Here is a 23,356-nt window from a genome sequence, read left to right on the forward strand (position 1 = left end):
GTGCACATGCGGGGAACTCCGCGATGTGGCTTGCATGTGTGGGGCCCACATAATACGTAGTCTAATATATGCGCCAAAAAAAAAAGTGGAAAGAATGAAAAAAGGCAAAGTTGAGTTGGCGCAAAATGCTTCCTCGACATGGTATATCAGTGTTGGTTACTAACATTGCCATGTTACGAAGGTAAGACGTTAGCCAGACGAGGTGATCCTTCTCAAGGGGTAGTACAAAGCCAAAAGGCAAGCTGCTTCTTCCCCCGTATGAAGGGTGGCTCCCCCTGGAGATGGCACACTGGGGAAATTCCCCCATAAGGTAATGACCAACCGAGCACATCGGTCGACCACCTAATAGTCGACCCACCGCTTTGGATGCTTCAACACCTGCAGCGTCTCATGCTCGCGCGAAAACTTCACAATTTTGTACTTGTAAAAAAATTCGCATTTCAGAGGGAGGGAGGAAAAAACGTTGTCGATCTTTTCATGCTCATCTGAGACGTAGTCAGAATTTTGGTCAGAAAAAACTTCATCCTTCAAAAAGGTGGAGGCATAATTGTCAATTTTGTCTGCTTGTTTTTTTCTCTTATAAGTTTTGTAAGTATTTAATTCGAGTCCAAATTTCGTGCCCCGGTCATATAATAAATTGAACTCTGCGTATCTGCCCCGGCAGACACGTTGCCAGTTAACCATGTTGTCGTCATACTTACAATGAATTGTCTGGGCGAGAATGTAGAGGTAGGATTTACGAAAATTGATGATGCACTCTTGGACAAATAAGAATATCATTCTGTAGCTGTTATCCATGATGGGGTTGCAGCTATGACATTTACATGGCCTCTCATCGGAGGGAAGTTTTTTATTCGTATGACTGTTATTATAGTTGGCGTTTAAGTTATTTCCGTTTCTGTTGCTAAGGTTGATGCTTATATTTTGCAGTTCCTTTGCTTTGCCATTTTTCGCTTTCCCTTTTGTCTTTGTCTTTATAGTGTTGTCCAATAAATTGTCGAAAAATATCCCCCCAATTCCTCTGCTCATATTTCTGTGCCGAATTCGAAAATACATGTCACACCATTTTTTGAAATATTTGTAAAATAAGTGATTATACTTATCGCAGACTACCTTAAAGGAGTGATGAAAGTGGATGAATAATTCTGGGAAAATATAACTAGGACTTAAGTCACATCCTCCCCCAAACCAATGTTTCAAACTTCGGTAGTTGTTATCTATATGACTCTTCGCAGTGGCAGCGCTGCTAACACCTGCGTTTATACTGGTGGCCTGTCCATTTTGGCATCCTTTATTGGTAGCGGGATAGGCATTTGCGCTGACGCTGCTTACCAGATTGGCGTTCCTATATGGCGTATTGTTACTATTCACCCCTGGGGTGTTTTTCTTTTTTTTACGCCCCGTTTTGATGAATACTTGAAAAAAGCGAAAGTTCATGTGGATGGAGGGCGCATTGGGGTTCACGGGATGTGCAATGATAGACAACCCAGAAGCATAGTATTTGTATTTCTCTCTAACTATCTTTAACCCTCCATTGTTTATTATACGAGAAATAACTTGGTTAAGATCATCTGTGAAGCAAATTTCCTTGCTATTGATGTATTCTTTATTGTACTGATTGACGCACATCTGTTTGGCAGTTTCCCTGTCAATGGTTCCATACACACACGAATAGTTCACTGCACATTTTTCAAACACTCGTCCATTTTCCAGGATCCTCGTTATTCCTGATCCTATTTTTTTCTTCTTCGAGTTCTTCTTCGTCCATGTTTCTTCGCGAAACTTTACTGTATCTAGTGACTCGAATAAACTACATATGTTGTTCTGTTCGAGCTTTAGGAGATTTTCCCAACAGTTCCGGAATTTTTCATTGGGAGATGCCTGCATGGGGAGTGGCAAACGGTGGAAAAACACATTTACTGTGAGACACTACACAAATGGGTATCCTCGTCGGAGGCTCCTCTAACGCGGAAGTGACTTCCCCAAGTGTTGGAATTCACATGGACTACCCCAGAATCATGTGCACGAGCGAACCCATTGGTCTTCAAAGGGGCATACTTCAAATATAGAACGCACAGATTGGGACGATACGTGCGTCTGCTTTGGGTTCTTCTTCATCCAGTTTGGACCTACCTCATCTTTCATTGTATATGAATTGGTGGAGCTCATCGAGGCGTTTACTAAAGGATAATTGAATGGCACCACGGCGTGGCAGTGTTGATAGAGGGTGGTTAAAAAGGATGAAATGAGGGAAGGTTGGGAAGATGCCAATGCGCCCGCTCTTCCTCTTCCCGTAGCTGCATCCAGCCCAGAAGAAAAACCGCTATCGGATCGAAGAAACAAAAAAAGGAATGCCCACTACGGCTGGCGTGATAAGTTAAAAAAAAGGAAAACAATACAATACAACAAAATGATACAGTCGACTAAAAACTATTCCATGTCGTAGAAAAAAATTGTAAAATGAGTTGCGACCGGGGAAGGCAGCATCTGGATGAATAAACTGAAAGCGTGATGGAATAAACAGAAGCAGGGTACAGGTGGTGGTGGGAAGTGCCCCTTGTAATGTTAACAACGAAAAAGAGGGACCCTTAATTGGGCTGCAAGGTTAAGAAGATTAAAAGGGGGTAGAAAAAAAAAGGGAGGAGTTTTTGAGAGGGCCCTTAACGAGGGGGGTGTGGAATTAAAACGGGCACCATCAGAAGGAAAAGAACGAAATGAAGCAAAAGAGTGGTAGAAGAAATATGAAGTTAAAACTGTCAATGTTTATTATGGCCTACATTTTTTTTTTTTTTTTTTTTTTGAATGTAATTCCGTTGGCATTCTTGTGCCGCACCACCGGTAAAAAAAAATTACTTCCCAGGTTTTACCAAAAAAAAAAAGGATAAAATAAAATAAGTGAACAACTGGACGATGGAACGAACGGACGAAGAGCAGCAGATTCGGTTACAAATAATGTTCTTCTGAGATGTACCCAAAATAATGAGCGCATCGGAGAGTCAGAGTCAATTCTTCCTGGCGCTAGTTTTTAAATCGATCGGCATCTACGTATTTTTCCGGGAAAGAAAAGAAAAAGAACAAATACCATGCTCGAATAATGCGTACCTGCTACTTATAGAGATATTTACAGTTTTGCTGGAGGGAACGAGGACCTAAACACATTCATACGTGGTGGCAGCGAATGACAACGTGCGCTCTCTGCTGGCCTTTTTAATATTCGCCAAGCGGGTTAGTAATTTCCACAGTGGGCATCATACAGCTCCACAGCAGACATACATGAGAGAAGGGGGAATCACGGATTCTATGTGCATAGGTTTTCTGGGCAACTGTGCTGCGTGGTGAAGCGCGAAAACGGCTGCACAAGGTTACGCAAAGATGAAGGTGTTGTTTTTATCGGCTAGTTAGCCTAGGTTGGATTCACAAGTTGGGAGACCTTTCACCATTTTAGAAAATTTTCATTTGGATTGGAAGGTGAACAGGAGGGGAAAGTACGACTGGCACGGTTATTATATATTAGGGTGGGTAATGCCATTTTGCCCTTTTGTTGCGTCTTAACATGGGAATGTGCCCCTTATGTTAATGCTTCAAGTTGTTCCTTTGGTATCCCTTTTCGATCTACTCACATATGTTTATGCCAGCACGTTTGTGCGTTTTTTTCGTCACATTTTTCATAATTGGAGAGCTGTCACAGTAGGCATTTTCCCTATAGCCCTTTGAGTACACTTTGGGTGATGTTCCCATTTTTTTGTTTTTTTTATTCTTTTTCGCCTTTAAGATTTTTTCATAAAGAGGCAGGGGAAAATTACGGCATTTTTTCCGCGTAGATGTTGCCTAATTAATGCTCATTTTTAATTCACTCTGTGTGGCATTTGTTTCTTTTTAAAGTTCAATTAGGACGGCACGAATACAGGGGGTGAAAAATAAAAAAAAAAAAAAAAAGAAAAATTTTTCTTCTCACATTTCCATATAAATTGTACGAACACATATTGGCGGTGGGTTCAATAAGCAAACAAATTGCAGGAACACGTCGTACAAAACGTTAGGAGATTTTCCTGCCTTCTTTCGGCTCATACATATTAATTGGTTTATTTATTCCCCTTGTTGCAATTGTACATTTTGGACATGCGGTTGTACTTCTTAATTAGCTGCTTCTTGCTTTTGCTACTTACAAGCTTTGCGTGTTCATCGATCAGCTTCATAGCCGTTCCATTGTTCTTCGTTTTGTATACCTTGTTCGTGGTGGTGCTGCGGGGAAGGGGTATAAAGATGGGTAGCGTTGTTTTGGCGCAAAAATGTACGTGGCGCATCATGCTGCATAAATCGCGCCACTCATTGCGTAGTGGCAAATTTGCACGTTTGCGTGTCCGCCTTACTTTTGGTCCGTGGATTTGACGCACAACACAACTTTTCCCTTGTGCAATCGGAGATTTACGCCATTTTGTTTCACGAGTCCTGAGCGGAAGGAAGAAAAACAAAGGAGGAACATGTATTTTTTTTTCTACGGGTTGGCAGATGGCAGCGCTTGAATGCGTGCACGCCCAACCGTCGACATACCACTGCTTGAGGGCGTATTCTTGCAGCTCATATTGTACGAGTCGCATAGGAAAATTCCCTTTTTTCCACTTTTGTTTTTTTTTAAAAAGCAGTTGTTCTTTTTGGTTAGTTCCCAAATGAGGGCGTTGCTGACGTTTGCCATTTTGTTCACAATTTTGGTTAGCTATTTTTCTTTTTTCGAAAAGGTGTTTTTATATACTTTTACGGTAAGAAAAAGTACCCTTTGCTGTAACGCGATTTTTACGCTGCTTCAAGATGGATGAGCAAGCTTAAATAGGTAAATAGTTTTATCACATATAGGGTCAATTAAAATTCGGGAAGAATTTTAGATGAATGCGTGAACAATTCGACGCTTTGGATTTCCGCAAATTTTTATTTTGATAAAATAAATGGATTGGGAGTATTATCCCTTGAGGTGGGATTAAATTTGTGGAGGATTTTTTTCCAAACCCGGGGGGGTGAGGGTCGGAAGTATGCACTGCGTGTCGCTCATATGCAACAACGTATGAACGAAGCATACATAAAAATTGTAGCACTATGCGTGCGTAAATGCCTTGGGATAAGAACATCTTCCGCTGCTAACTTTCGGAGCGCCCCCAATTTATTGAAGCTGTGCTTTACTTTCCCCATAAAGGATGAATAAATTATGCGGGGAAAGGGGAGTCGTTTTTTTTGTATTTTATTTTTTTTTCCTGTACATACTAGCTTTTTTTATGCCCCTCATTTTTGTGGAGAAAATGTTGCAATTTTTTATTTTCCCTTTTGACATTTTTTTTTCCAAGTTGAGAAAAAATTAGCCATTTTAGTAGCTTCCCATTGTACACCTTCGTTTGTGAAGCGCGGAAAAAAAAAAGAAAAACTGAAAAGTTGCAAAATCAAACAAAGAACAGTAAAGGAAGGAGCAGCATGTGGCCACCCGAACCCGTTATTTCCGAAGCGGAGCCACATGCGCATACATGTACGGTATTCTTAAAGAAACGAAAGAAAAAATTACGAGCCCCTTTAGTTGCCAAAAGGGGGACACGCAGCACATTCGTTCATTTTTTCCACTGTTTGAATGTACACCCCGTTGTGAAGAGAAAAAAAAAGGGAAACGAATGCAGCGTAGGATTTTCATCATTTTAAGGATTCTCTCGTCGCCAACAATTAGAACGGCATAAGTTTCAACTTGCGCAGGCACCCCTCTATCATTTTAGGGGGAACAAAATGGGATGATGTGCGACCCAGCTGGATGCGCGTGTGATTCCTTAAACCCAGTAGGGAATTTGAAAGTTGTTATTTTTTTTTTTTAAGTCTATTTCGTGAAATACTTTTTTTTTTTTTTTTTTTTTTTTTTTTTGTGTATGCTTCATACATTCCCCACGTAACATGCATTCACTCACATGCGCATTTTTATGGAAAGATTCGAAACGGTAAAATAGGATGCGCGCATGGGGTGGTGACGATGATGTTAAGAAGGTGGGTCGATTGAAAAATAAAAACGATGCTAAGTTCTTTGTTCATACCACGCACATGGCAAAAAAAGGAAAAAAATTACATTATATAATGTTACCTTATGTAACGCTACTCAGCACATCGTAACACCACGTCACACGCACGGAGCCCCTTCGAATTAAATGTTCGACGGGTACATAAGTATCCTGACTCTATCTCCAAAGGCCTTAGGTGGGATATTGGTTCTGAACTTGGCGCGAATCACTCCGCTATTTCCGTGTGTTCTGCATACCTTTCCCCATATGCACTGCGGGTTAAGTGAAACGGAGGTGAGAAAGAAGAATGATGAGGGGTGCAGCAAAAGTAAGGAGATGAGGAGCAAGATTGGGGTACAAACTAGCATAATCACGATTGGAGCAACATGAGGATAGACATGGAAGGGCGCATTGCGCTATCAGTTTGCCGCTCGCATACCTTAATCTTCACTCCGTCATGGTGCTTATTTGTCCTGTACACGTAGGCAACCCTTTTGCCCACATAAAATTGGGCATGCTTTTTCGTATGCACATTCTTTATCGAAATGAGGGTAAAGTTGGGGTCTTGGTTTCTTTGGGATCTGTAAATAAAGAGAAAGGGGAGTGGGCGTTAAGGTATCTATACATCAATCAGGATAACAGAGTGGCGGGAGACAGAGGGACGTGCCCAATATGCGTAATGCCTTTTTCGCATCACTCAGCAACGACATTCGTTAGCAGAGCACGTATTTTACTACATGTACTGGTGCACTATCTCTTTGGTAGAGTCCACCATATCTTCGTTTTATTAGCGCGAACTATTTTGGTACCCAGCGTTATACATATATATATATATATATTTCCTGTGAACTGCAATTGTTCCGATTCGTACGTACAGCCAGCACCACATAATTGGCGCAACCCACAGGGTTAACGCCATTACGGTCTGTTCATTGTTGGATGCTCTTCATTTTGCGAAATTCCCTCATGCGCGGTGATTTATTTTTGGTAGGGTGGATGGGCTGATTTGTATAGCGTTCGCTCTCGTTTCCCAGTTGGCCGTTGCCTGTTGTGTGTGCTTACCTCTTGTATCCCAAGATAACTCCCTTCTCGTACAGTCGAACTGCATTAAGTTTTTTCATGGTTTTTTTTTTCTTCCCCAAAACTTTTTTTACAACTTTTTTGATAACCTTCTTGGCGGGTTTTTTCCCTTTGGCGTTGCCAATTTGTTTCTTACTCTTCGTTTTATCCATTTTGCGGTTCACCGTTTTCGGTATAATGTATCGATCAGCGCGTTGCGATTTCGTAGAAACAGATGGGGGGATATTATTTTATATCCTGCTCGGTAAGCAAAAGAAAATAACTAGCAGCAGCATAAGCCCCAATGCGGGTAAATGTACATATGCATATATCTTAAGATGAAAACCATATGAACAATTTATTTATTTTTTTTAAAAAAAAATAAAAATTGCGGATTGGTAGGAAATTAAAAAATATTTGTAGTCATTTGGAAAAAAGAAAAAAAAAAAGAAAAAAAGGTGATGAGGGTTTTTTTTCAAGGAAATTCTCAAATTAGCAGAACTCCAAACGCGCAGCACAAAATATAATTATATATTGGTATGAATGTGGCGGATTATGTAGATAATGCTTCGGGACTTTTTTTCCAGTAAGGTCAGCACATCTTTTTCCGGGCGTTGCCCCGATTTTTCGTTTCACTGTTGGAAGGGGGGATGTTATGAAGTGTTTACAGCGAACAAAATAGGATTACCCGCAAGGGGGTATTATATGAATGTATAATAATATGTATGCACTCTGGAAGTCGTTTTTTTTTCTTTTTTTCTTGGTCTCCACGATTAGCACGCTCTGTTAAAAGGGCTGTTTTCCCCCTTGTTAAAACAGTTGCGCGCAGTGGAGATGGCATATATGTCATAGGTAAAAAGTACCCTGCACGAATATACCATGCAAATGAGGCGTAGAATGCGCCTCTGAGGAATACGAAAAAAAGACCCTTTACCTGCGCGGATAAATTAAATAGTGCACTACCTTGGGCTGGTCTTACTTCCTGTCACCAGGCGCGTATATTTATGTACTATATATAATAGGTACCCCCCCTTAAGCTACTTCCTTAGAAAGTTGCCCTATTTGGAAAGCGCGTGTTTGTTTTAAGCTCTCGCGCTAAGAATGTTCCATTAGAGGAGCTGCGTGCAGTTACAATGCTAACAAATACGCGGCTTCCTTTCTGCCCATTAGCGCCATACATTCAAGTAAGGAATTAAAGTTCCGAAATAAAATGTAAAAAGCAAATGAAGGTAGGATAACAAAATTATTATGCAAAAAGGAAGTACTAAATATTTCGTGAAAACAAATGCAGCCTCCGTATAAAAATACGCCGCGGCAATATATAAGTAGCGGCCATTGTGAAGGGGAAAGGCCTCCCACCTTCCCCCCAGAGAAAAAAGGAAAGAAATAAAGAACAGCAGAATTTTCCTTCCACCTTAGCTACCAATTATAAGGGGGGAAAAAAAAGGAGAAAAAGAATATTTTATATAAGCACTCATTATTTGCAGCTCATTTAGATATTTTTCTCCTGAATTTGCTTTATGGAACTTCCCGTAGTGCCATGTGAGCATGCTGTAGAACATTTTTCTTGTGTTTCCCCTGTTTGGTGCTACTTCCCTACAGGAAGATCCAAAAGGTCAGACGCAAAGAATGTTAGTAAGGGAAGCAAACGAATTGTTTAACGCCTGATCGCATGGACATATATATGTGGATATACATTTTCTATATTATTGTTCTTATTGATGCACCATGAAAAGCCAATGAGGGGCACACATAGGAGAGTGTTGAATTATTCGTTCTAACTGTTAATTATAATTTAGTGTTCGTATTATATTTCAGCGGAGCCGACCTAATCCATCATAAGGTTGATCATTCTCCGTATTTTGTCATGCGCGATGTGTTATATAACACCGCACAAGGATAACAATGAACCGTTTTTTTTTTTTTTTTTTTTGGTAATTAAGCACCTGTCATTGTTGTAAACAGTGTTGGTACGCCATATATTTATACGTGACCTACCATGTAATAGTGGAATATGCTCCTTTAAAGTATACAATGTGGCGTGGGGAGGGAAATTGCGCCTTCCCTGATCATATGTTCCGTCATTATTCCATTTCCCTATGTAATGCAAAACGGTGTAGGCTTAGTACATTGGGAAAATTCCCAAGTGTAATTTATCTATTGAATGAACTCAGTAACTTTCATTCGTCAAAACAGCAGCAAGTTCCTTCTTTTTGGCATACTTCCTATTATTGCCCAGCACATGCGCAGGAAGGGTATAATATATTATCCCCGCAGATGGGTCATGCTATTCTTCCGTGGAGACCTGTCGCCCGTTTTAACTTACGCTTACAATTTATAAAATCCCTTTTAAGCATTCTAAAGTAAGGTCTAACCGCTTCGTGTTAATGTTAAAATTTACTCAGGAGAAATAAGACATCCATAAAAGAAAAAAAAGAAAGAAAAGAAAGAATAGAAAAGGAAGGAAAGAAAGGAAAAAGGGAAAAAAGGAAAAAAGGAAAAAAGAAGGAAAAGTGTCATTTTGTTCCTTACGCACTGTACATATAAACTATGTGCATGGTTACTTATGCTCGCCCTCCATAAGGGGGTAAGAACATTATATTCAACGGTTCATGCGACCATAAACTATATTCTGATGGTGGCCCGGTGTATTTGTTCCTGTTCTTCCTTCTCTGTTGGTAGACACTCTTGTGCGTGTAGCAGAGCTTACTGCTTCGTCTATTGTTGAGTTATCTGTGGAATATTCTGTTAAGCTGTCTTCTGTGGATGAACCAAAGTTCTGTCCAGTTGATCTTCCCTTTCTTCTTGTGCTTCTTCCGTTCCTTCCATTTCCAGAAGAATGGTTACCAAACCAAGAAGACCATGGTTTATACTGAAAGAAAAGAAGGAAGGAATGAACGGGTCTAAGGAAGGAAAGGACATCTAAGGAGGAAGGAAAGGATGTCTAAGGAAGGAGGAGAAAAGAATGGAAGGTAAGGTAAGGTAAGGTAAGGAAGGATATCTAAGGAGTGGAAAGAAGGAAGTGGTTCTAAGGAGGAGGGAGAGTCTAAGGAAGGAAAGGAAGGGGGGTCTAAGGAAGGAAGGAATGAAAGAAAGGGAGGTCTACGGAGGAGGAAGAAAGTTTGTTAGGGGTGGAAGGGAGGTTGTGTTGTTAGGTGGTAGGGTGGTGGTAGGTGGAGGGAAGGTTGTTAGGGTGCTTGTAGGTGGAAGAAAGATTGTTAGGTGGGTGGTGGAAGGAAGGTTATCGTTAGGTGGTAGGTGGAAGGAAGGTTATCGTTAGGTGGTAGGTGGTAGGTGGAAGGAAGATTATTAGGGGTGTTAGGAAGGTTGTTATGGTGGCGGTAGGTGGAAGGTGGGTTGTTAGGGGTGGTGGATGGAAGGTTGTTAGGGGTGGTGGATGGAAGGTTGTTAGGGGTGGTGAAAGGTGGGTTGTTAGGGGTGGTGGATGGACGGTTATTAGGGGTGGTGGTAGGTGGAAGGAAGGTTGTTAAATAATTCAAATTTTTTTATTTTTTTCAATTTTTAAATTCTGGATTCTTACTTTGTATAATAGGAAAGGAGCACCTATTGTTGCTAAGGTACCAAAGATAGAAGAAAGAGCAGTGCTGGTAGTAGCACTGCGTGAGTTTGCATGTGCTTCCGATAATTCATGTGATAACTTCTGGACCTTTAATTCCTGTTCCTTACAGGGACATTCCTGACATCTTTCTACATGCAGTTCCGATTTCGTCTTACACTTTAATGTTCGCAGATTCCCCGTACAGAGAAACTTATATGTGTCCTTAAATTTCTCACAATATGGGTCACCCCCATTAGTTGTACCTGCCCCTCCTGGTGCGCAATATGCAGTTATAGAGGAACATGCTTTAGTAATTTCTTGTTTGTAAGGGTGCCATTTTTCATTACAATCATGCCTCTCTTCCCCGAAGTAACCTTTTATAGAATTATAGTTATGGGAGAAATCGAATACTATTTTCTTATGCTGGAAAATGTCTTTGTCTATAAGTTCACAATTAATTTTACATTCTTGACTGCTGCATTTACTCTTTATTAATTCACAAATCTTCTTCAGGAGGTCTTTGAACTGGTTCTCCTTATCTGTCTCACTTTGCAGTGCGCTCCATATTTGTTGTCCTATCCAATAGTAGAGGAAATTCCATCGGTCGTCATAGTATGGATATTGTTTGTATGGTTTCAATCCAGACACGAAACAGATGGCATCTTTAATCTTATAAGGGTTGGTGCAGGTAGTGCAATGTGTGCTAAAGGCGCTCTGTATATTTTGCTCACTGTCATCTGTACAGTTTTCGACGTCGTTCTTCTCAAATGGTTCATAAAAATATAAATGTGAAGGTAACTTCTGCGAAAATAGGGTCTATAAGCATAATTAATAACGTACATTTATTTTTTTCACATTCTTCTTTTCATTTTACACTACACCACAATCACACCATGCATACATATATGAAATATTATATTTCCTTCATTCTGTGTACTTCTATTTGTATTGTAAGTAGAAGGAAGGAATCTTTAATATTATTTCCCTTACCCCTCTTGACATTTTCTATGTTCATATTTTCCTTCTATAATTTTCTCTAAAATTCTTTTTTATATATATATTTATACACATTATATATACATACATATATATATTGAGCATGTTCTTCAGGATGATTATGCTTGAATACGTGCCAAATTTTTATTTTTCTTCCTTTAATTAGTAATACACACGGTTCAATTAACAAATGATGATAATACATTATACACATATGTATGAAATTATGACATGTATATTTTAAATGAAAAAATGGAAGCAAAATATATATAAGAAGCACAATGAAATCAAAAGAAGGGTCTACTAAAGGGAAGGAAGGGAAGAAGGGAAGAAGCGAGGAAAGAGTGTTCATTTAAAAAATATTTGTTAATGTACATGTACTTCTTTTATTTATTCTTTAAATTGTTATTATATTTAAAAGGGGAGAGGTAGTGTGAAGGACGAGAAGAACTGGTGATTGTTGTTCATTTAAAAAAATATTTGTTATCACATGCATATATTGTAGTATAGTGTATAGTTCATATATATATGTGCATGTGCAGAGGGGGAGAGCATACATTCTACCATTCCTACCCCTTTTTCCTTTTGGAATGTGAATATGTATTTCATTTATTATTCAATTTCTGCTCTTTGTTTTGTTATTTTATGTTTCTTTATTATTATTTTATATTTTGTTTTGTTATTTTGTTTTTTGTTTTGTTATTTTGTTTTTTGTTTTGTTATTTTTCGTTATTTATTTCTTCTTTTTTAAAAGAAGGGGGTGGTTGCCAGAAGAGTGGGATTATTATGAAGAACTTTTCCTTAATGTACATATGCAGCATAGTTTATATGCACTATCGTCCTTAATAACTATGTGTGTATGTATTAGTCATTACCGTTTTGCTATTTTTTTCTTTTTTAAAAGGAGGGAGTGGTGGTGTTTGTTGTTCATTAAAAAACTGTTCACACATATATGTTTAGTGCAGTTCATATATAAGAAAGCGCTACTCTTTCTTCCTTCTCCTTCAGTTTTCATAGATATACATATATATTCATGTATCTAATAAAATATACAAATGTATAAGCAGGTTGAATGATGAAGCAACAAAAAAATATATATCTATTCATATATATATTTGTATATATATATATGTATGTATATGTGGTGATTATCACTCATGCAGTTAATGTTACATACGTTTATGAATAGTAAACAAATGAGTAAAATATAAATTATATTACATGTAAACTTGCGTCCTCCATACGTGTGTGAAGTATTAATTTTACAATTAAAATGTAGAATGTATATTAAAAATGGAAAGAGAGGCAAATTACATAATTCCACACAGCTATCAACTTCCCTACTTCATAACATTAAATCATTGTGTTCCCTTTTTATTTTTACACATAATTTTTCCAGCGTTCTGTTCCATGTTATTCATAAATACAAAAGCAGTTCCTTATGGAATATTTAGAATAAAAGGAAAGAACTATAAATTCATTAACATCGTACAAATATTGAGTACTGCACTCTGCATGTATCGTAATTACCTGTTTCTAACATGGTACTGCATGTATTAAACTATTTTCCCCCGTATGCCTACTTAGTTTATTGCATCCATGTGAAAGCTGTCACTGGGAGTTTTGTCTGAATCAAGTATTTACTGATAATAACGATGTTCCCACATGAGGATGGACATTGTAGGGAGGTCCCAAATATATTCACACAATGTGAACATTACTAACCAACTCAGCTTAGAAGTTTGTTATATTCAAAGTGTAACGATAGAAGCAGTTTTAAGAGAGGGGGGATTGTAACATACGCCTATGCTTACAAGTTTACTGTAATGTCGCTATTACAGGCAATGCACAAAACTATATTCTCCTGAGGAATATCTATTGTTGATGTTGAAAGGAGGAACCAGCTCGGGAAAGGAGGTAATGTATCCTATGAAAGTTGTACTACCGGAAATTTTAGAATGAGCTTGCGCTCCTGTGCTCCGAGTTCATACATGGATATGAGACCCCAATTATAAATATATAAGACTGAGTAGACCACATGAAATGTATTTATCAATATATAATCTGAGAAGCATAAAATGAAGTGTATTTTGAATGGAAGTGATATTGGAAAAATTGGTGGAAGGGCGATATTGCACTACAACGTTGTTCAGTATGCACCCGTTCTCTTAGACGTGTCCTCATATTGTTCGGATAATGCGGTATAAGTATATTGGGTCGCGTTATTATAAATATTGTAGTTGATAATGGAATAAGGAAGGGAGAAGTATGCGTAGGATTACCTGTGCATAGTGAGCGAGACATATATTCCATTGGACCCGTGAAGTATAGTGCAACAAGGTAATTACTATGCTAACAATCTATATTATAAGTTAATATATATACAATATGCTCTATATAATGTATAATAGTGACCCCTACATCGTTACAATTATGATTACATATCAATGGTACATAAGTTCATCTCCCAATGGGCACTATCTAAATTGGACACTTCACCCATGTAGAGGGGAAGGAAACAGTAACATTCTCTCCCTTCCCCTCGCACTGTTTGTATGTAGAATAGGTTATATTTGTTCCTCAAATGCCCAAATGATCAATGTACACGCAGGAAGGATAGGTCATATTTAGTTTCCACAGTGGGAAACCACATTAAATTAGGGGAAATGTGCATTCTTATGAGCACAACTTAAAGAAGAGTAGGGATAATATATTTATAAACATATAACATAAGAATATATAAATTATAGGGAGGACTAAGGGCCCTCTGTGCAATATTGGCATTTCTTCCTATATTGTAATAATACTTGAATATTTTGAACGTAGAAAGTATTGTTATGAATGATATAAAGGAAATGCTTGAAGTTATCCTAATTTCCCTCTGTATTGTGTTCACGTATAGGTACCATGAATGTAGGATGTAGTGCTATTAATTAAAGTACTATATAGCAGTGTTCGATTATTTTCTATACTACACAGAATTACGTACTAAAGAATGTAGACTGAGAAATATTAGAATAACCTGATTCATTTAGTAGATTCTAAATTCGTGATGGTAACTTCTTTTCTTTGATGAATTTTCTTTTGGGGGAGGGGGGATAATTGTTCTTGGCGAAAATTTTTATTTTTGCCCATTCACCAGGGGCATAATATTTTTATAGCAATTTTCTTACATGAAATTTTTCTTTTTTTTTTTTTACAATAGAGGAAAGAAAGTAAGAAAAAGGAAGGTAAGGGGAATGTAAAAATTTTAAAAGCGGATATATTAGAAACTGCATTGTGTGAATAGCTATGGATACAGAACCTACAATAGAGTAAAAAATTTCCCCCTTAACTTCCTGAAGGATATCTATATTGAGCGAATTCTGTTGGTACTAATTTAGAGGGGAAGGGGGGATGTTTACAACAATAATATTTATTGTGTATGGTCACGCTTCCTTTAGTTAATTTTTTCCTTAAGAACAAAATTTTCTTACAAAATTGAGTGAACACTGTTGTTATTCACACTTTTTTTTAAATAATTCTGTTGTATCATTTTCAGTAAATTTTTCATCTGGACTATTTTTTCACAATTATTGTTAAAAAATTTTCTGGCGACCCATTTTTGTACAGGGGCAAATTTTTTTTTTTTAAGTGGTGTAACGAATTTTTCAGATGCACTTTTAGTGGGAACTTCTCTTCTTAAGAACAAATTTTTGTTACAAATTTTTACGTGTAACTTTTTCCAAGGGAAAATTTTTTTTTTTTTTTGTAATTTTATTCTATCATTCTCAGTAAGTATTTTTTCTTTGACTATTTTTTTATAATTATTATAAAAAAATTCTTCGATGATCCACTTACCTTGAAGGGGCAAATTCTCCTTCAAGTGGTGTGATAAATTTTTCGGATCGGCTTTTTTTTTCGGTGTATGCTAATTTTTTCTGTATTCACCGATTTCTTCAACACTTGCAACAATTTGTTGCAACAATTTTTTTTTCTGACTATTTTTTTATAAGCAATAATGAGGGAAAAGAATTTTCTGCCGGAACCACTTCTTTGAAGGGGCAAATTTCTCTTAATTAGTAAAGTGAATTTTTTTATCAGCCCCTTTTTTCGGTGTATGCTAATTTTTTCTGTAATCACTCATTTTTCTTAACACTTGGGACTATTTTTTCTGGCAATAATTTGTTTGAACAGTTTTTTTTTTTGGCCAATTTTTTCTGTGCACAATTTTCTTTTCCTTTTTTTTTTGGTGCATTTTTTTTTGTGAATAATTTTTCACGGAGAAAGCAACTTCCTTACTTAGTCAACCATGTGATTCGCACATTATTTTAAGGCCACCTTGCTATAACAACTTGATCTTACCAAGTTGTAAAAGGAAGTGTATATAGCAATATTCCTTCCAGGATAAGTTCCTTATGATTATTTCTTCTGGCTCCTGCTCCTAGGGATAATTCCTCCTTCCTTTTTAATTTGGAACAGAATTCATGTGGATGAAGGGGCACCTCTCACAAGGACACTGTTTTGAAGAGGTGTGAAGTTGAATAAGAAGGAAAAAAGGAAATAATGGGCGAAGTGCTATATGAGATAATATATAAGATATGTACAATGATGCTTTTAAACATGGATAAAAGGAAAAAAGGGAAAATAAGGAATTCCGTACTTGCGGAAGAACCAGTTATAAAATGATAACATGAGAGGTGGACCGTGTGCACAGTATGCACTATTATGTAGGGGCTATTTTTAACTGATAAATGATTAAGTATGTAGATAGTGGTAAAAATGGATCCGCTGAAGAGTGAATTTCAAATATTGAAGGATAGGTGGTTCCAGGAAGAAGGGTATAAATTGAAGAAGAGTGGCTGGATGAAGGTACAGTAGTATAGTGTGTGCTACATGTGAAGTGCGAATGTACTACTGCCTCCCTGAATAATATTATTCCGTTCCAATAATAATAAATAAATACTGCGCAAAGAGAATATACATGAATGCACTGTTCCTAATTTACAGACAATATTAGCTGGGAAAATAGTACGCTGGGTTGACGGAATGATAAATGAAATGATGAAGGAAGAGGATGATACTGAAACCTACGGAAAAGAATGTGAAAAAATGAATAAAGGAACAGGGCAAATGACGGAAGAAGAAAAGAAAATGTGTTCGTTCATTATAAATAATTTGCTAAAAATAAAAAGCATTAGGGGAAATACATGTAATAAGCCGAACATAAATAAAGAAATGCAAGAATACGTATACTGTACAGTAATGAACATGTGGTTATTCTTGTATGGACGTAAGCATTGTGAAGCAGCAGATAACGTTATAAGTAGTGCTTTTGAGGCAATAAAAACTCTGAACAAGGATTTTGATGCAGAAGGGAAGTGTAGAAAATGTGAATATGGAAAATTGGATTTCATGGAGGTAAACGGAACACAGATGTTAAAGTATGTTTACCTTTCTATGGAGAAGAAGAAGAAAATTATGGGAGTAACAATTAATGGAGAGCAGAATGAAGAATGTAAGGGGCAGAAGCAACTTCCATATGCGCCGAGTCTCCCACCGCCCTTTCCGCCCCCAATAATGAATACATGGATCAAAAAAGTAGCACAGTCAGGAAAACGAAAACAGAGGGAAAAAGATGTGAAGAAGGAAAAAGGAGAGGAAGAACAAGAAAATGAACTGGAAGATATGATTGCAAGAACTTGGGGAGTAAGTGTAGTATAATTTATATGTCTATGTATGAAATATATAGTATGGAAGAAGGGAATGTGATGTCATATTTAGGAAGGAAAAAATTAAGGGAAGAAGAGAAAGTTTGAATATATAAATATATGCATGATATATTTATTTGTAGATGGCGAAGTTGAGTGAAATACTGGAAATGTTCCAAGAATATTCTGAGGAAGTGCATGAAATAGAGAAAGAAGAGGAGTATCAAACACTTTCGGATTTATGTGATAATATTGAGGAGAATTATAAGGTATATGAAGGTTGTATGGACAAGGGAATATGCAAGATTTTAATAAGGAATTGGATAATGGCAACAAAGAAGCCAGATGGAGGTAGTGATAGAGGTGGAAAAAGACACTGGAAGGATATGCAACCGGATGCAAAGTGTGCTATATTGAACTTGTGGTTACACTATTATCAATTCAATATATGTTCAATATTAGTGGAGAGTGAATATATATCCTCAGCCATGGAAGGAATGTGGGATATGATACAGGAAGTTCAAGGAAGAGAGAAGTGTGAGTACAAGAGTGCGTATGGAACATTAGATAAAATGAATAAGGCGGAGATTGGTAAAGTATTTGAATGGTTGAGAAGAAAGGGAGTAGAGGTGAAAATGCAAGGAATAAATAAGCGAAGCAGGGAGGAGTGTGGAATAATGAGAGGAAGATGTTGGGGAAACGTAAAAGGAGAAGAGTCAGAATTGAGGACGGAGGGAGTGCAAGGTAGTGAAAAAGAAAATGTTATTAAGGAAATGAAAGTGAAAGGAGGAGAATTGATAAGATTGAAAGAAGAAATAGAAGAAAGTAAGAAACAACACCCTCCCACACAACCTCCACCACCACCTCCCCCTCCGGAACCAGCGGGACAAGCAGCAGCAGGAGCAGCGGAACCTGCTCCGAAGTCCGCACCAGCACCTAAGGTCATCGAAGCAGGTAAGGAGGCATCATCTCCTAAGGAAACTCTCGGAAAAGTGAATTGTGATGAAAGAGTAGCTGATGCTAGTGCAAATTTTGAAGAATGTCTTAGTCTGGATGGCGATTCGCCACCAGCAACATCATCCGTTCCTCTTCCTAATGAACACCAGGAAGCTACTGCAAGTTCTGGTCCTGTTGGTGAACCTGGTACTGAGGTAGCTACTACTGATTTAACTAAAAGTACGCTACAACTTCCTTCTGCCCCCGCTAATGCTGCTCCAGCTCCTGAAGAGAAAGTTCCAGTTAAGGGACCAAAGGGTGATGATAATGTTACTGGCGCGAATGGTGGTACTAAAGTTCAAGATAATGATAAAGGTCAAGGAACAGCTGTAGATGGTGCAGTTAGCCAAGGTGGTCCAGGTGGTAGTCACACCAGTGGTGGTGGCGTGCCAGGTGGTAATAATATAGATGATGACAACAGTGATCCCCCAAAAGTGCCTTCCAGTATCGTCAGTACTGGTCAACAGGATACTCTTACCACAACCGTACATTCTGGCAGCGCACCTACACAAACTGTCCCTGAACCTGCCGAAAATAGTAGTAAACAGGACGGTGCCACACCTGATCCTACTGGTCTTTCTAAGGACCGTGAGAAACCAAGATCTCAAGATTCAGTGGACAGTGTATTAAACCTTGGTGGAGGTGCTGGTGGTGCTCCAGGGAAGGGTCCCCCTGGCACCCCTTCCCCTGCCAAACTTATTAACATGAAGGATAACCCCGTCCTTCCTTACCTCCCTCTTGCTCCTGCTACCATTGGAATCATGACCATGAGTTATCTCCTTTGGAAGGTAAAGACAAGAAGAATACATTTTTTTCTTTAAAATGAGAAAATTATACATGTTTTATAATGATAATTACTCTTCTAATAACAAAATTTCACACTTTAAAAACACACCTTAACAACCTTCCACCCCTAACAATTTTCACTCTAATACCCCTAACAACTTTCATTCTACCACCCCTAACAACATCATTCTACCACCCCTAACAACATCATTCTACCACCCCTAACAACATCATTCTACCACCCCTAACAACATCATTCTACCACCCCTAACAACATCATTCTACCACCCCTAACAACATCATTCTACCACCCCTAACAACATCATTCTACCACCCCTAACAACCCTTTCCTTTTTTTTTACAGTATTTTTCCTTACCCAGTAAAAGAAAACGTTACAGAAGGGTTCCTCAAGTACACGGTCCTGTAACTTTGGAGGAACAACTCAATGCTCATGTGGCCCAGGATGATCCACGTGAATATACCTTAGTAAAGGAACGCAAACCTCGTTCTACGCCTAAAAAAAGAAGGAAAAAAACTTCTGGTCATCGTGGTGTACGTCGCCGCATGATTATTGATATTCATTTAGAAGTATTAAACGAATGTGAAAAAGGGGATCTGCATTCGACGAAGGAAGACTTTTTTGAAATTTTGGTTCAAGAATTTATGGGAAGCGAATTAATAAAGGAAGAGAAGGTTCCAAGTTCAGATTCCGGGTTTAGGGAAGGAAGAATTTGTTCCTAAGGAAAAGGTTCCTAAGGAGCATATTCTAAGTTCAGGCTTCAGGGTTTAGGGAAGAAGGCTTCCTTCCTAAGGATGAGATTCCTATGGAAGATGTTCCTACGGAAGAAGTTCCAAGTTCAGATTCCGTGTTTAGAGTTAATGCTGCTAAGGAAGAGGTTCCTAGGGAAGAGGTTCCAAGTTCAGATTCCGGGTTTTAGGGTGTAGTAAATATTTTTCTTTTTTTGTTGTTTTGTATAAAATTAATTACCTTCATGTGTAATTAATATAAGTCAACGAATTCTTCTATTTTATTTTTTTCGTTTACAACTTCTTTATGGAAGATTCAGAATACTTATGTATTCCGTTATAAATTTTTATCCCTGAAATTTTTATTTTAATTTTTTTTTTCGTGCATAAATATTTTTCCGAAAAGATCAGCACTTTTTTTTTTTTTCTCATGCCTGGCTTCAGAGTATCTTTCCTTAAGCTGTTGTTCAAACACAAAAATGTGGGAAAGAAAAAAAAGAAAAAAAAAAAAAAAAGTAATACACAATAAAATGATCAACATTAATAAATATAAAAAAAAAAATAAATAAAAACTATAGCACATGAGCAGGTGCCATGATCGCACAAGTGTGCTTGCACGATTTTATTTGACAGTGCATTTGGAAGAAATAAGAAATGCGTGGTTGGTCTCACATTTGTTGATAAAAAAAATTGTTAACAATTTGGGGGGAGAAAGGGACTCTAACGTGGGAATAGGAGTTTAATACCAGATAAGCATACCACAAAATGGGCTGTAGCATATTCAATAATTCCCTGCACAAGGGGGTTTGCGGGAAGTATACCCAACCTCCCGCTTCCTTTCCCCCTCAATATTTCTGGCAGCGCATCATGACGAAGTTGGAGGTGTCGGTAAATTCGGAGAATTTTGCCTCATACAGGTCCTGGCTTAAGTTGAGGAAGGGGCTGATGAAGTAGTGACTCGGGGGGGTGAACAATTGTATGTCGTAATTTCCCCTTTTTAATTGTTCGAGGAATTCTTGTGACCCATCCCTGTTCTTTCTACACAAATAGAGAAAAATACCCTTTGTTTTCAAAGTTAAGTTAATTATATGGATAAGTGACGGTACAATTTTCTTATCGTATATTAAATCACTCCCAATAATGTAGTCATATGTGACAATTTGTTCCTTTTCACGTGGGTACGTATTTTCATCGGTCCAATCGATGTTGCATACTTTTATTTTATTCCTCCATGTTGGATCTAGTTTGCTAAAGAGTTCCTCGTTTAATAGGACATTATGCGAAATGTTATTTAGAGTGAACGGGTTTACATCGCTTATGACTACTTGGTCCGGTCCTTGACCAGTTCCGTTGCGAAAAATGTTTGCATGCGTGAAGAGCGAAATGCTCCCTAGTCCACTTCCTGCACCAAGTTCCAACACTACTTTGTTGCTGAATGGTGTGCTATTTTCGAGGCACAAGTCGGAGATCCATTTGCTCATCATGAGGCAACACTCCCAAATATTAATCCCGGTAATGTCATTATGCGAATGGATCTCTTCTCCTGATGTTTTTCCATCCTCAAATGAATTTCCAAAATAGTTTAGTCCAATTTCTCTTATCCGTATAATGGCCTCTTCTTCGCTTTCCGCGTTTTTTACTTTTGCCTTTTCGTTGATGAGCAACTGATGGGTGCACTCCTGAATTATTTTTGCATCCTCCAGGTTCGTCGTGAAGGCTTCTCCGTTATGCCTACTGGGTGCGCTGTCCTGACAGTTGCCTACACCGTTTATGCCATCCATCGCGTTTTTATCTTGCTCGTCCAGCACACTCGACATGGGGTGGCTCAGAACGAGGTGCAAAATATTTTCGTCCTGGGCGTTGAAGGCCTCCGACAGAATGCTCTTGCTGAATTCGTTTTTCTTCAGTAGGTCGATTTTGTTGGCTTCCTTGTACAGGTTAATTTGCCTCCCCCATTTTTCTCCCTGGCCATTTAAAGTAGCACCCCCGACATTCTGCCTACTGCCGCTCTGATCGTCCGTGAGAATGCTCCCGAAAAAATTCATCGAGTTTATTTTATTTTTAACATGGGCATTCAGCTTGTATTCTTCCTTCATGAGGGACATTGGTAAAAAATCTTCCTTCATATGTTCATACAGTTCGTTCTTTTTTCTTTCCACTGTGGTATATTCTTTGCTATATAAAAGGTAGTCGAAGAGTAGCACTTCCTTCACAGCTTCACAATGTTTATTCTGTATGGCCCACATGAGGGGGCTATTCCCACTGGCATTCAGTTGGTTATGTCCAATTGCGCATTCGTATAGCAGAAAGCGAATCATGTCCACATTATTATTTGCGCATGCAAAATGAAGGAGGGTGTTCCCATTTTCGTCCTTCACATTGTTAATTGAGCTTATATTTCCGTGTTCAAGGATTTTCTTAACTTCCACAATGTCGCCCGTCCTTACGTAATAAATCAGGTCATCGATCTCATCATCCAGGTTACTGTTGTTATTTTCAGGGGGAACATTCTGATATTCTTCCTCTGCCATTATGACCATTTTTTGTGTAGTGAATTTCCGGGGAAAGTGCGCTGAATATCGACTTAAATGTATCCTCAAAGGTTCTTACTTCGTCGTGACGACGATGCGGGCTCATATCCAGCGTGCGTTTGACCTCCCTAATGTGGTGTCCTACGCGCTGCGCTTTGCAGAGACCACAGGACGGGCTCGTTCAACGTGTTTATGCCCCCGTCAATGTTGGGAGGGGCTTGAATTTAACAAAAATATACAGAAAGGAAAATACGAAAATAAGAATGTACTAACGTATAAATGTATGCAAGTGGAAAAAAAAAGGATTCATGGGAGGTACCATGCGAGCATGCTCCATTTTGCGCCGCTTTGTTCTGACAACCGCGCGCAACTGCAAAATTATACGTCCATCGTAGTGATGTTTTCTCGTATGCTATTGATACGTATACTGCTTGGTATATTTTTTCCTAATATGTTTCTATATTACATAATCGTTTACTTTCGAAAAAGGACAATAAGAGAACAAAAAAAAAGAAAATTAATTCAATCCACTTTTGTAGAAGTAACGCCGTTCTGTCATTGCGACCTTTTCTTTTTTTTTTTTCTATATATAAATATTTTTTTTTTTGAAAGGTCTGCACTTTCTTTTTTTTTCGGGGCGAATTTTTTCTTTTTTTTTACATGGGGGGAAAAAGCGGAAAAAAAAGTTCATATGTGAAGAAGAATTTTTTCATTCCGTTGCCACTCCCAACTTATGCAAGAGTATAAGTGAGGCAAAAATTTAACGGTAAGGAGATAAGCCCCGTATGCACATTAAGAAAATAATGACTGTTAAACGTTGGCGTAAATGATATCATGTCACCATACAGTACACTAGGTGAAGAGATAGCCTCACCCTGACCAAAAAATAAAATAGAAAAAAAAAAAAAAAAAAGTGAGAGGAATGTATACCCTTCAACAGTTGGAATAAGCAATCCGCTAAAAGGAGAAAG

At 38.2% G+C, this 23,356-nt stretch overlaps 6 protein-coding genes across 6 annotated transcripts; 1 reads left to right on the top strand and 5 right to left on the bottom strand.

The window, feature by feature from the left end:
• Positions 1-342: 342 nt before the first annotated feature.
• PCOAH_00027580 (Uncharacterized protein) lies at positions 343-2,145 on the bottom strand (the record flags this gene model as incomplete). Its single annotated transcript, XM_020059563.1, has 2 exons — positions 343-1,881; positions 2,059-2,145. 2 exons carry the CDS (start codon positions 2,143-2,145, stop codon positions 343-345), a joined length of 1,626 nt encoding a protein of 541 aa, XP_019914719.1.
• A 1,802-nt stretch (positions 2,146-3,947) lies between these two features.
• PCOAH_00027590 (Uncharacterized protein) lies at positions 3,948-5,001 on the bottom strand (the record flags this gene model as incomplete). Its single annotated transcript, XM_020059564.1, has 3 exons — positions 3,948-4,242; positions 4,371-4,449; positions 4,552-5,001. The coding sequence occupies 3 exons, from the start codon at positions 4,691-4,693 to the stop codon at positions 4,083-4,085; spliced, it is 381 nt and encodes a 126-aa protein (XP_019915048.1).
• A 1,059-nt stretch (positions 5,002-6,060) lies between these two features.
• PCOAH_00027600 (50S ribosomal protein L35Ae) lies at positions 6,061-7,509 on the bottom strand (the record flags this gene model as incomplete). Its single annotated transcript, XM_020059565.1, has 3 exons — positions 6,061-6,292; positions 6,460-6,601; positions 7,083-7,509. 3 exons carry the CDS (start codon positions 7,250-7,252, stop codon positions 6,164-6,166), a joined length of 441 nt encoding a protein of 146 aa, XP_019914877.1.
• Positions 7,510-9,681: 2,172 nt separating this feature from the next.
• On the bottom strand, positions 9,682-11,640 carry PCOAH_00027610 (KIR-like protein; the record flags this gene model as incomplete). Its single annotated transcript, XM_020059566.1, has 3 exons — positions 9,682-10,023; positions 10,621-11,454; positions 11,629-11,640. The coding sequence occupies 3 exons, from the start codon at positions 11,638-11,640 to the stop codon at positions 9,682-9,684; spliced, it is 1,188 nt and encodes a 395-aa protein (XP_019914740.1).
• Positions 11,641-19,671: 8,031 nt separating this feature from the next.
• Positions 19,672-20,052, top strand: PCOAH_00027620 (SICA antigen; the record flags this gene model as incomplete). The annotated part of the gene is made up of 2 exons (XM_020059567.1): positions 19,672-19,820; positions 19,884-20,052. 2 exons carry the CDS (start codon positions 19,672-19,674, stop codon positions 20,050-20,052), a joined length of 318 nt encoding a protein of 105 aa, XP_019915087.1.
• A 647-nt stretch (positions 20,053-20,699) lies between these two features.
• Positions 20,700-22,394, bottom strand: PCOAH_00027630 (Uncharacterized protein; the record flags this gene model as incomplete). Its single annotated transcript, XM_020059568.1, has 1 exon — positions 20,700-22,394. The coding sequence occupies one exon, from the start codon at positions 22,392-22,394 to the stop codon at positions 20,700-20,702; it is 1,695 nt and encodes a 564-aa protein (XP_019914955.1).
• Positions 22,395-23,356: the final 962 nt, after the last annotated feature.

The sequence above is a fragment of the Plasmodium coatneyi genome, chromosome 9 (assembly GCF_001680005.1).
Source record: "Plasmodium coatneyi strain Hackeri chromosome 9, complete sequence".
NCBI classification, from domain to species: domain Eukaryota; phylum Apicomplexa; class Aconoidasida; order Haemosporida; family Plasmodiidae; genus Plasmodium; species Plasmodium coatneyi.